At 56.5% G+C, this 12,787-nt stretch overlaps 1 protein-coding gene across 1 annotated transcript; it reads left to right on the forward strand.

The window, feature by feature from the left end:
• Positions 1–29: 29 nt before the first annotated feature.
• On the forward strand, positions 30–9,619 carry SMCR8 (SMCR8-C9orf72 complex subunit). Its single transcript, XM_047089936.1, has 2 exons — positions 30–2,936; positions 8,848–9,619. The coding sequence occupies exons 1-2, from the start codon at positions 577–579 to the stop codon at positions 9,299–9,301; spliced, it is 2,814 nt and encodes a 937-aa protein (XP_046945892.1). The 5' UTR covers positions 30–576; the 3' UTR covers positions 9,302–9,619.
• Positions 9,620–12,787: the final 3,168 nt, after the last annotated feature.

Raw genomic sequence — 12,787 nt, forward strand, 5'->3', positions numbered from 1 at the left:
CAATCCTTTTCTCTCCCGCTCGGAAGTCTACGCGGACGCTTCCGGGTCACGCGGCGCAAGACACCGCGAGTCATGTGATGCCAAGATGGCGGCGCCGCGGTAGCCTGCTCCAGGTTGTGGCGTCCAAGGAGCCGCGACGGTTTCTGCCCTCGGGCCGTGGGGGCGGCAGCGCTTGACTGGCCCCTGCGGCGGCCCGTAGTCCCGCGTTAGGCACCGGTTCAGGGCTGGGCTGTTGCTGTCGCGGTGGGTTCGGGTGTGCGAGTGACCTCGCTGCAGGTGTCCTGCGCCGGACGCCCTCGCCAGAGGAGGAGGAGGAGGAGGGTAACCCGCCTACCCGGTCTTCTGGACCTGCGGAGTTCATGAGGCCCCTCGGGGCTCTGGAAGAGTTAGCTGTATCTCTGACGGGATTGTGGGAGTTCGAGCCTTCGAGTGTGCGAGAGACAGCCTAGTACCCCTGAGGGCGCAAAGAAGACCGCAAGGACTTTGCTTCCTCTTCCAGAGGCATGGCTTCCCTGCATTGATTACCCCGCATTCTTTCTCACTTCTTCTCAATGTTCTCTCCATACATCTGGAAATATGATCAGCGCCCCTGACGTGGTGGCCTTCACCAAAGAGGAGGAGTACGAGGAGGAGCCTTACAATGAGCCCGCCTTGCCCGAGGAGTACTCGGTGCCACTCTTCCCCTTCGCCAGCCAAGGAGCCAACCCGTGGTCCAAACTGTCCGGGGCCAAGTTCTCTCGGGACTTCATCCTTATTTCCGAGTTCTCCGAGCAGGTGGGACCCCAACCCTTGCTGACCATCCCCAATGACACCAAAGTTTTTGGTACTTTTGATCTCAATTACTTCTCCTTGCGGATCATGTCTGTGGATTACCAGGCCTCCTTTGTGGGCCATCCCCCGGGTTCCGCCTACCCCAAGCTGAACTTTGTGGAGGACTCCAAGGTGGTGCTGGGAGACTCCAAGGAGGGAGCCTTTGCGTACGTGCACCACCTTACCCTGTACGACCTGGAGGCCCGGGGCTTTGTGAGGCCCTTTTGCATGGCTTATATCTCAGCGGACCAGCACAAAATCATGCAGCAGTTTCAGGAGCTCTCAGCCGAGTTTTCCAAAGCTTCTGAGTGCTTGAAGACGGGCAACAGGAAGGCATTTGCGGGAGAACTTGAAAAAAAGCTGAAAGACTTGGATTACACCAGGACGGTGCTGCACACCGAAACGGAGATCCAGAAGAAGGCCAACGACAAGGGCTTTTACTCGTCTCAGGCAATTGAGAAAGCCAACGAGCTGGCCAGTGTGGAGAAGTCCATAATTGAACATCAAGATCTGCTGAAGCAGATCCGCTCATACCCTCATCGGAAGTCGAAGGGGTCTGCCTTGTGTTCTGCGGAGACAGAGCACGCGCAGGATCAGGCCGACCAGGTAGCCACTACCTCTAACCCTGATGAGTCGGCTGACGCGGACCTTTACACCTGCAGACCTGCCTACACCCCCAAGCTCATCAAAGCAAAGTCCACCAAGTGTTTTGACAAGAAGTTGAAGACCTTGGAAGAGCTCTGTGACACGGAGTATTTCACCCAGACCCTGGCTCAGCTCAGCCACATAGAGCACATGTTCAGAGGAGACCTGTGCTACCTCCTGACCAGCCAGATTGACAGAGCGCTTCTGAAACAACAGCACATAACAAACTTCCTCTTTGAAGATTTTGTGGAGGTGGACGACCGGATGGTAGAGAAGCAAGAGAGCGCGCCCCCTAAGCCCAGTCCAGGCAGGCCGCCTTCCAGGTCTCTGGACGAGTGTCCGATTCCTCAAGTGTTCATTAGCGTGGGTTCTTACAAGTCCAGTGTGGAGTCTGTGCCGATCAAGATGGAGCAGGAACTCGGAGATGAGGAGTACAAGGAAGTGGAGGTGACAGAATTGAGCAGTTTTGACCCCCAGGAAAACTTGGACTGCCTGGATATGGATATGAAAGGGAGCATCAGCAGTGGCGAAAGCATCGAGGTTCTGGGCACGGAGAAGTCCACCTCTGTGCTGTCTAAGTCTGACAGCCAGGCCAGCCTCACGGTGCCATTGAGCCCCCAGGTGGTCCGGAGCAAAGCAGTCAGCCACAGGACCATCAGCGAGGACAGCATCGAAGTCCTCAGCACCTGCCCCTCTGAGGCCCTCATCCCTGATGACTTTAAGGCCAGCTACCCAAGTGCCATTAACGAAGAAGAGTCGTACGCAGATGACAGCGAGGGAGCCATCCACTTCCAGGCGAGCATCAGCCCGCCAGAGCTGGGTGAGGCAGAGGAGGGCAGCTTAGAAAACACCCTGTCCCAAACGGACTCCTCCTGCTGCATTGGGAAGGAGCGTGACAGTCTGCGGGTGCCCCTCTCCACCCCAGCCCACGCACACTCTGACCCGGACGGAGTAGTGAGCAGCCCCCCGCAGCGCTACAGGCAGAAAGACCAGGGGTTCCATGTGGACTTTGCGGGGGAAGACGCCAGCCCTTCCCGAGACAACAGTTCTGAAGGCTTCCCTGCTTTTGAGCTGGACCCGAGCCGCCTGCTGGCTAGCCGGGATGTCAGTAAGACCAGCCTGGACAACTACTCGGACACTACCAGTAATATGAGCAGTGTAGCCTCCACCAGCTCAGACAGGACTCCCTCCTCTGCTCATCCCACCGGGCCCTCTTCTGAGAGGCATAAAAAGAGGGCTGGCCAGAACGCCTTAAAATTCATCCGTCAGTACCCCTTTGCCCATCCAGCCATCTACTCCCTGCTCAGCGGGAGGACCCTTGTGGTCCTGGGGGAGGATGAGGCCATAGTGAGGAAGCTCGTGACGGCGCTGTCCATCTTTGTCCCCAACCACAGCCGTCACGCCAAACCGGTGAAGCACTGGGTCTCCTCTCCTTTGCACATCACGGATTTTCAGAAGTGGAAGCTGATCGGCCTGCAGAGGTAACTGTTTACCGGGGGTGGGGAAGGGCCCTGTCCAGTCAGAGACGAGGTTTTGAACATCCATCCCTCTGGGTGAGGTTAACACGTCCGCGTGGTGGGGCCAGAATCGGGAGACCTGGCTTCCAGACCGGACCCCCAACACTCACTCTGTAACTTGGGGCACGTCCTTCCATTTCTCTGGTCTTTTCTTTCCTTGTCCCTCCCGTGAGGGGTTGCAGTTCCTAAGTGGTTGCCAACTGAGGTCTGCAACCTGTCGGGTCAGAATTATTTAGGGGAATTTGTTTAGACCGTGAATTTCTGGGCCCTGTCCCCCAAGAGATTCTGACTCAGTAGGACATGGAGTTCATCTGGTATACAGCAAGCGTTGGGGGACGGCTGACTTCCAGATCTCAGGCTCTTGGTGATCCTCAAATTCACACTATGGTGTAAATGATTGAGAGACCTGCTTCTGAGAAAGGTCTGTGGTATTCCTAGAAGATGGCAGCCATCACTGGTGACAGGGACATCAGAGGGGTCCAGTGGCTTTTACCCCACTGTCCTGTTCACCCTAGAAGGCCGTTCCCCCCCGCCCCCCAACTTAGAAGTCTGTCTTAATGAGGAAATGCAAGGGGCGCTTGGGTGGCTCAGTTGGTTAAGTGTCTGACTTTGCTTCAGGTCATGATCTCATGGTGGTTCGAAAGTTCCTGCCCTGCTTCGGGCTCTGTGCTGACAGCTCAGAGCCTGGAGCCTTCTTCGGAGTCTGTGTCTCCCTCTCTCTCTCTGCCCCTCCCCTGCTCATGCGCGCGCGCTCTCTCTCTCTCTCTCTCTCTTTTTCTCTCTGTCTCTCAAAAATGAATAAACATTAAAAAAATTTTTTTTAAATAATAAGGAAATGCAAGGCCCAATTCCTACTTTCTCTGTTTGAATGCTCTTTCATTTCTCCAAGTTACTGGAGGTTTAGCAGACTCTCTTTTGTTTTTTTCCAAATACTGCTTGACACGTTGTCTGGTTTAAGGGTCTCTTTCCCTCAGGGTGTGCCCTCATCCTCTTCCCAGCGGCCCACTTTGCACATCTGTAAAACAGAGGCGCTGACGCAGGCAGCCTGCACCTCCCATGTCACATGGAAAGAGCAAAAGGAATTTCTGCCCCGCTGCTATCAGCAACTGTTTGTTCTGATTTTCCGTCTTGCCTTTTGCTGAGGTCCTCGGTATCAGTGAGGTCGCCGTGTCCCGAGTTGCCCTGTTTGCTCCTCTTGCAGAAGTTACCCGGCCCTCACTCTAACCTTTGCTGCGTTAGGCTTTCCCCAGGGTCGTGGTGCCGAGATTCAAGCAAGTGTTATTTCCTCGTCTTGACTTGGCTCGTTGGCCACGCTGGCGGGTGCTGGGGTACCATCTGGGGGTACCTGAGCAAGGACGCTGCCCTGGAAGACTTCGTAGTTCAGGAGCAGAGACGGATGGCCAGAGCCTTGCTGAACAGGGAGGAGAGTTCCAACAGCAAGTGCATCGTGTGTTATAAGAAAACCAACGGGGCAGGTTAGTGAAGTGTGGGAAATGAGGGACAGAGGTGCTTGGGGAAGGCTTGAGGTGTTTGGCTTGAGTGACCAGGAGGGTGGGCTTGCCAGCGTGTCATGGGGACTTGGTATGACATGGCCAAGACACCTGGAACAGTCCCCTCCTTGGGCCACACAGGAAACCACCGAGTTGAGTCCTTGCTTGTGGATGCAGAATCAGGAGTTAGAGGGCTGCACTGGGTGCCCTTGTGGGCTTTGTCCTTCCTCTCGGGATCCCGTCCCTCGGCTGATGCCAGCCCTATGCTCGGGTTTAACCCATCTGTTGCAGGAAGGGAAGGACTTTTCATGGATTGTCTTTGCTACTTGTCTTGGTGGAATAATGCGTCGGTGTCCCTTAAACACACCTCTTCTCCAGCTGACCCCTTCACCCCAACCTTTGACCTTTCCACTTATTCACCTCTAAAGATGGAGAATCTAAAACGCACATCAATCTATTGACGGCCCGCTTATCCAGGGCCAGGTTCAGGACAGTGTCGCCCTTTCTGCTTTCCCTGAAATTCCCTCCTTAGAATGTGTCAGAACGGCAAAAGAAGTTCATCTCTTACACCAGCTCTGCTCTCTTGGGTACCTGGCTGGAGTGCTGTGTTGAGGATTCTGAGGCCTAGGCTGGTCTGCCTTGGAACACCTGCTGTGATCCAGTAATGAAGTCTCTGGGTGCGAGACAGTAGCTGGCGGACGGGCTCCCCGAGGTGCAAAGGGTTCGAGTTGGTCTGAGTCCCGGGCCGGCCCTACCAGTATTTAGCCACAGGTCACTCCTCCACGCGAGGCTCTGTTCCCTCCTGAGCAAATGAGAGGGTTGGATCACTGAATGACCATTTGCCAAAAGTTTATAGGCGGCTGTTAAATGCCGGCCACCCAGCCTGCTGCCAGAATTGTGAGTCAGCCATGGTGCATCCCCGTGATAGGACAGGCGCTGTCTTCATGGGGCCCCCCATGCCAGCCCCAATTCTGTCACCACTCTGTCAGCCTGACCTCTGAGCCTGTTTGTATCTGCACACGGAGCTGACGAGATCTGCGTCGTGAGAGCAGGTGTGGAAGGGCTCATCGCATCTGGTCTGTACCTGATCACTGTGAGCCTTTCTCGGATAACCTCGCAGGGACGCGTACCGACTCACGGCAGGCGGGCCAAGGCAGCGGCCGCTGAGCGTGGCCCTCCCCGGCCAGGCTCTAGAGCCTTTCAGCATCCCTCTGTGAAGGCGAGGGACCCATCAGAAGTGACAGGCGAGAGCTTTGCAGACATTCCCTAGGGGGGAAGTGCCTCCCATTGCTCTGCTTCTCAGACCTTCTGGGCGTGCGCACACGCTGGGAATTGGCAGTGTCTGCCTCCAGAGGGTCCCGCTCTGGAACGAGATACGGTGGGCAGGGGTTGGAGGCCTTGTTCCCTAGAGGGCACGTCACGGGAGTGGGGACTGGTTTGGCCACTGCTCACCCAAAGAAATCCTGGGAGGTGAGCAGTCGACCCAGTATGAATTCCGAGCGTGAAATTCTCATTCTCATTCTGAGATGAAAACCCGAGGAGTCGTGGTTCCTTGTGGTTAGGGAGGGACACAGTGGGCGCTGTGAGCTCAGGTCCTGACGCTGCCACTATCCGCCGTGTGAATTTGGGCCAGTCTTCTCGTTCGTTCGCAAAGGTTGTTGGACACGTCTGTGAGTGGGGCTTAAGATGCTTACCGTGTGCAGTTGTGGGGAAGGTGCACATCCGGAATGTCGCAGAGCCCCCGTGTGGAGCCTGTCCTTGGACACGCTCAGAGTTGCGGAGAGGTGGTGAGTCAGCCCAGCAGGCAGAAGCAGTCTTCAAACTGCGAGGCAGATTGAGGCCCGTCTGAGGGCCAGCATTCAAGAGGAGTAGTAGAAGAGTGGCCATGAAGTTCCTGCCCAGGGATGGGTTGCTCAGCAATGGCAGGGGTTGATCCCCCCCGTGCTGGGTTAATCTGGAATCCGAGAACTCTGACCCAGGAGGGTCTGTCCCCTCTCAGGTGCTTTGACTCCAGCCAAAATCAGCTCAGATGATAATCTGTTTTTAAAGACTCTCACCCCAAAACTGCCGGTTTCACTGCCCTTGGATTTTTTTTCCACTGAAGTAGGCTTTCTGCCTGGAAATGCTCATCTGTCAGATCTATCACACGTGGGTATAAGAGATGGGTAAATACTCATGGGTACCAACTCATGTTGGTTTCCCATTTGAAATCAAAATGAGGGATAATTGTATTGCTTCCAGGTAGCAGGAACAAGCGCTGGACTGTTTGAAAAACAGAGCTCAGTTCTCACGGGAGAGAATGCTAGTTGTGGGGCGTGGAGGGGCGGGTAGAGGCCCTGGTTGCGTCCTGACTCAGCCACTTTCTAGCTGGGGGACCTTGCGTGAGCCACGGCCCCTCTCTGGGCTTCAGTGTCCACGTGTGTCCAGAGGCTGCCTCCGGTGTTGGGATGGGCGGTAATGAACCTAAGACAGGTGTGGGAGGAGCAGAGGACCAAAGGCCTGGGGCTTGCCTCTTTCCGTGCTAGCTCGCCTCCTGACGAGCTTCGTGGCAAACAGGTGGAGGGAGAGTTAGAAGGAGCAGCATCTTCTGAAAAAGTGGTGCCTCTGTAGGTAGGGGTAGGTGTGGGGGTGTCAGAGCTCCTGGGAGCGGCAGGGCCGAGGCAGGGTGTTCCAGCAGGACAGGTGGCTGGAATGGAGGGACAGGAAGACAGGGCGAGGCCTGGCTTTTCTGCTGCAGCAGAACCTCGGGGGGCTGGATGTGCCAAGGCTGAGGAGGCATTTGGCCTGCGGCCTGGGCCCCCTTCCGAGGGAGGTAAGGGTGCCTCAGGAGTGGACTGAGAAGGCGGTGTCCCCGAGAAGCCAGTGAGCCACCTGCAAGCCCTGCTTCTTCATCGCCTATGCGATGGGGTCCCCACCCCACTGCTCTCCTCGTGGTTTTCACGACACATGGCCCATGTGGCTCTGTTTTCCCGTCTCTGTGGTCCCGTTCTTGTATGGTCTGGATGCCCCCCGAGGTTCTCGGAGCCCACCTTTCTTGTAAGGCCCAGCTCCGAGGCCGTTCTTCCAGGATGTTCCTGGCCCCGGGCCTCCCCGTGGACACCCAGACCACATCTCTACTCAGCGTACCTCCCATGTGCCTGTGCTTTCTTCCCAGCCTGACCAGGCTCATTCTTCGTTGCCTGTTCAGCCCCTAGGTCACTGCCTGATATGTAGTAGATGCTGTTAACTACACGAGAAGATGACAGCACCCAGGAAGGAAACAATAGGAGGTTACCTTGGTCCCGAGTGATTGTCAGTCCTTTGTCCACAGTATCTCAGGTCTGGCACAAGCCCTGAATTCCAGAACTGTGTCCGCCTATGAAATTTCTGGTCAGCCAGACATTTGCCAGACTGCAGGGTGACTCTCTGGGAAAATTCAACTAGAGGATTTTTTTTTTTTTTAATTTATTTATTTTTTGAGAGACACAGAGAGACAGAACACAAGTTGGGGAGGGGCAGAGAGAGAAGGAGACACAGAATCCAAAGCAGGCTCCAGGCTCCGAGCTGTCCGCACAGAGCCCGATGCAGGGCTCGAACTCACAAACCGTGAGATCATGAGCCAAAACCAAGAGTTGGATGCTTAATTGACTGAGCCCCCCAGGCGCCCCTGATCTAGAGGATTGTACAGAGCTACTAGGGCTGATCACTCTGACCCCTTCCCTCACTGAACAAGCCTTGCCTGCCTCTGATGTATGGGCACAGTAGTGGGCAGTGGGGCAGGAGGCCAAATCAGATGGTCCTGGGTCTGCAGAAGCCTTGTCCAGTGGGAGAGACTAGAGCTAAATGGCAGTCCCCACGCTGATCATTGCTGGGCTGGTAATACTGAGGGCCAGGCACTCTCCTAAGCACAGCCCATTTTGTCTCTGCGGTGACCGCTTGAAGCAGGACCAGTGATCTCTGTTTTACAGAGGGGGCTCTGAAGGGCTAAGGAACTTGGCCAGGGTCACAAAGCAAAAAAAGCAGGGAAGCAGAGGAGGGGATCAGGGATGGCTGGGTAAGGCTTGAATTGCCATAACCAAGTACCAATGGAAGGGAAGGGCATTCTGGGCAGAGCACGGAGGCCGGTGATTTTGAGGCCCTTCTGAAAGCTTGGCGTGGCCACAAGGAAGTCGTGGATGTAACAGATGGGGTCTCAGAGGCCAACAGGAAGCAGGGCCCGTGGGCCATGCCAGGGCACTTGAACTCGGTCACGAGGGTGGCGAGGAGCCCTTTCAAGAGCATCATGATCAGATTTGCCTTCCAGAAAGAGCTAGTGAGTATTGGCCGGCGGAAGCCGGCCTGGAAACGGGAAGACTCCCCCGCCCCGCCCCGAGTCTTTCCTCCTGACGTTGGCCTGTGTGTTTCAGAGTGACGTCCCCAGCTGGCGCCGGCACCCTCCACACCCTGAGCCGCTACAGCCGCTACACGAGCATCCTGGACCTGGACAGCAAAACCCTGCGCTGCCCCCTCTACAGAGGCGCCCTGGTGCCCCGGCTGGCCGACCACCGCACTCACATCAAGCGGGGCAGCACCTACTACCTGCACGTCCAGAGCGTGCTCACCCAGCTCTGCTCCAAGGCCTTCCTCTACACCTTCTGCCACCACCTGCACCTGCCTGCCCACGACAGGGAGACCGAGGAACTGCTGGCCAGCCGCCGGGCGAGCTTCCTGAAGCTGAACCTGGGTCTGGTGAACGAAGACATGAAGGTGGTCCAGTACCTGGCTGAGTTGCTGAAGCTGCACTACGTGCAGGAGCCTCCCGGGACCGGCCACCCCACGCTCAGGTTCGACTACGTCCCCAGCTTTTTGTACAAAATCTGAGGTCAGTCCCAGCCACTGTGACCAAGACCTGTGACTCAGGGTACGGGGAGGGGAGGGGTTGGCACGAGCAGGCGGCCCTCTGAGCCGTCTAGGCTGCTGGTGACCTGAGTGGGAAGGAAACCAAGGTGGCGGCGTTGGTTCCCACGTGGCTTCAGGCGGCTTGGGAGTCGGGACTCTGGCAGAGGCGGGCGCCTGGCTCTCCGAAGGCGTCAGTAAGGACGGTACTAGGTCTCTCGGCCCCCCTGGCGAGGAGGGGGCCGCTTGGCTCCCTGAGGACTGGTAGCCAGGCCAGAAGAGAGCCAGCGCCCTTTTGGCGGTGCGGGGGGTGGGGGTGGGGGGCGTGAGGGGTGGAAAGGTGAAGCCCACGCGGGAGGAGCAGGCTACGCATTCAGCTCCCAGACACCTGGGCAGCAAAATGAAGGGAAGCGCCCCGTTAACTGAAATGGTTTGGTGGGAAACTGGACAACGGAACATCCATTGCCCCATTCAGATCCCGGCTAGGGTCTTTTACTCGGCCCCTTAGAGCCTATCATCCCAGAGAAAGCCCCTGAATGAGTGACATGGAGGGGAGGCAGCCGTGCCTCAGTTGGGTGGCGGCAGACGCGTGACCTGCGCCCCAAGGCTGCAGGCAGAGCAAGCAGCACCCTCTCTGGTCCTTGCTTCCCCACTAGGCACAGAAGTGCCTGGGGGGGTGGGGGGGGGCTCGTACCTTGTTCCCCCGGGTCAGCAGGAGGGACTAGCGTTAGTCGCTAGTCCGTGCTTGTGAGTGAGAACTGCTCTCGCAGCTGGAGAGCCCAGGGCCACGGTGCCATCGCCCCCGTGCAAGTGACAAGAGCCGGCAGGCCTCTGGGGCCCAGCCCACCAGCCTTTCTGGGAGCGAGTCCACGCTGTCCTCTTGGGGAAGGTCTGCAGACATGCTGGCACTCGGCCGAGGTCACACCCCAGTCCCCCACCCACAGCAAACCTTTGCAACCACTTCACTACCTCTTGCGGGTCTTGTGGGCATGGTGACGGCGCGGTTCCACCCGGCTGCTTGGTCCGGGCGGGCAGCCCAGCTGGTGAGAACCCACGGGCAGGGTCTCCCGCAGGAAGGAGGAGAGCCTCCTTGTGTGGCTGGCCGTCTTCGTGGATCTGTCCCCCGCGGGCCTGGAATACCCACACCTCACCGCTGCTCACTCCTGCCCCCACGCGGGCCCTCCAGATACACGCACCTCACCACTGTTCACTCCGTCCGCGCGGGTCCCCCAGGTGTGCTTACCTCACCACAGCTCGCTCCCGTCCCCATGTGGGTCCCCCAAGTACATGCTCCTCACTGCGGCTCGCTCCTGCCCCCATGCGGGCCTCCGTAAGTACATTCACCTCTCGGCAGCTCACTCCCGTCCCGTGTGAGTCCTCCCTTCAGGGAAGGAGACAATCCCCGACTCACCCACCATGACCCCCTGAGGCTCCTTACTCAGTTGCTGTTGGTTTCTTGATAGAGTTTCTTGCAACCTTGAAGTTTTTACACTTTTTTTTTTTGTGTATGGCTGCTTTTTTTTCTTTCTCCAACTAGGAAGAACTCTTAGTATTTCTGCTTTTTAATTCGTTCCAAGAAAATTGTGATAAAACAGACCCAAACCAGCCACGGGCGGTTGCTCCTGAGCACGCGTGTGTGCACCTGCCGGTGCCGTGTTCCGGGTAGTTGGAGTCTTGCCGTTGAGACTGGTCTGTCAGCTTTGTGGCCTACCGTCAAGGTCAGGTAGGGGAGGCGGGAACCCAAGGGGGGTTTGCGTCACATCCCTCCCGTGGCCCCTTCCTCGCCCGGGTCCTCCACACAAGGATGTGGCCCGTTGGCTCCTGGCCGCCGGCTTCCGGTCAGGGTCCACATTCCTGGCAGAGGGTGTGTGATTTCGCTCCCGAGGCTGGGACTGAGGACCTTTTAAGGTAGACGGTCTGTCTATATCTCACGGGTGTTCTTTGTACCCGTGCCCGTTGCTTTGTTCACGCACAGAAGAGTCGCCAGGAATGTTTTGGCAGCTTTTAAATGTCAAGCGTGTGTTTGCATGTGGGGAAGGCTGCGTAGGATGCCTGTTTCTCTCCATGGGCTCCCCTCTTCGTTGCCGCCTCCCGTGTCCCTCGTGTTCAAGATGCTGCTCTGTTTTCTAACTGGGTGGCTCACTGCTGTCTACTCAGGCCTCCAGGGACATGACCTTATGACACTTTATCTCCAAGGGAAAGAAGGGTCTGTGGGGTCCGTTTGACAAAGTTGAAAGCGATCGTTGGCACCACCATTGCTTTTCATCCTGTTCCACAGCATCACGGACTCTACAGTTAACATTGCTGTCACCTGGGAAACTGATCAAGGCAGAAGGTCAGTCACATCTGGCCTTCTAGAAGCTAAGGCCAGGCAACACGGTAGTCTGAAGTAGAAGTCACTTTGGAGGGTGTTTGCTTGGAAGCTCTGCCTCGAGGATGGTTCCAGAGGCCCCAGGATTCTGAGGCAAGAGACCAGTCGGGTGTGAACAGAACGGGTGTGCCCTGTCCTGGGGCCAGCCTCAGAAAGAGTGGGTGAGGAGCGTCTCCCTTGAGTCGTTCCTCCGTGAAAGAAGGCTGGCTTCCCTGACAAGTAGTTAGACTCCAGTTTTAAATTTTGGTGAAAACCTAGCTTTTCAGTGTGGCAGTTTGCGAGGATTGCTTGATGCCAAGAATGTTTCTTTCCAAAGGGATTTTAAAGTGGCCGAGGGACTGAGCCAGTGTGGGCAGGCACTTGAGACTGTGGGACTGCCCTTCTCAGATCCCCTCCACTTTGGAGAAGCGGAACCCACTAGAAGTCCCGCGTCTGCAAATCTTAAGGCTGGGAGCTCTATGCGACAGGGCTGTCTCTTTAAAAATATTCGTTTCACGTTTGCCTCAGATAAAACATCTTGAAAACACTTTGCAGAGAACAGAGGCCATCCGTGCCCCCTGACTTTGTCAGTCCTGACTCATTTTGAAGGCCCAGGCACCAAAACTGAGTTTATTTCAACTTCACTTCCAATCCGTTACCGCTCCCCTGCCCCCAGCCACCCTTTCTCAAGCAGTCCAGGTTGAGAGCAGCCTGATAAGGTTAGCAGTTACGCAGTCGTGGTTTCTAGAGGCCCACGTGTGGCCCTTGGGACGCTCCGGCCTGAGCTGTTGCCTCACACCTCACCATTTCCCTAGGGACCTTGCTCCATTCGGTGGAATCTTGGGGTGTTAGAAATTGTGACTTTTCCATGATTAACTTGCAAGGGCTGAAGTTACACAGATTGCGCTGGAATTTGGAAATGAACCGCGACAGCCCACCTGTCATTTCCCATCTAGCCTTTTGCTTCTCCGTTGCTATAGTCAAGGTATCGTAGGTTTCAACCTCAAATGACATATCCCAGCTCAAATCCTAGGAAGTCCAACAGTTTCTACCCCAAGTGCCAGGGCTGCTACAGTTCGACGACATGTTTCTGGAGGCTGGGAGCGGCACGCACGGTGACC

Source organism: Lynx rufus, unplaced genomic scaffold (genome assembly GCF_022079265.1).
Source record: "Lynx rufus isolate CCGP_SWC_20201006 ecotype Redwood Valley unplaced genomic scaffold, mLynRuf1.p SCAF_28, whole genome shotgun sequence".
Taxonomy (NCBI): Eukaryota; Metazoa; Chordata; class Mammalia; order Carnivora; family Felidae; genus Lynx; species Lynx rufus.

Coding starts and splice junctions, on each gene's coding strand:
- SMCR8 (XM_047089936.1), top strand. CDS start 577: ATGATCAGCGCCCCTGACGTGGTGGCCTTCACCAAAGAGGAGGAGTAC. Junction 2,937..8,847: donor AAGCTGATCGGCCTGCAGAG/GTAACTGTTTAC, acceptor TGTGTGTTTCAG/AGTGACGTCCCCAGCTGGCG.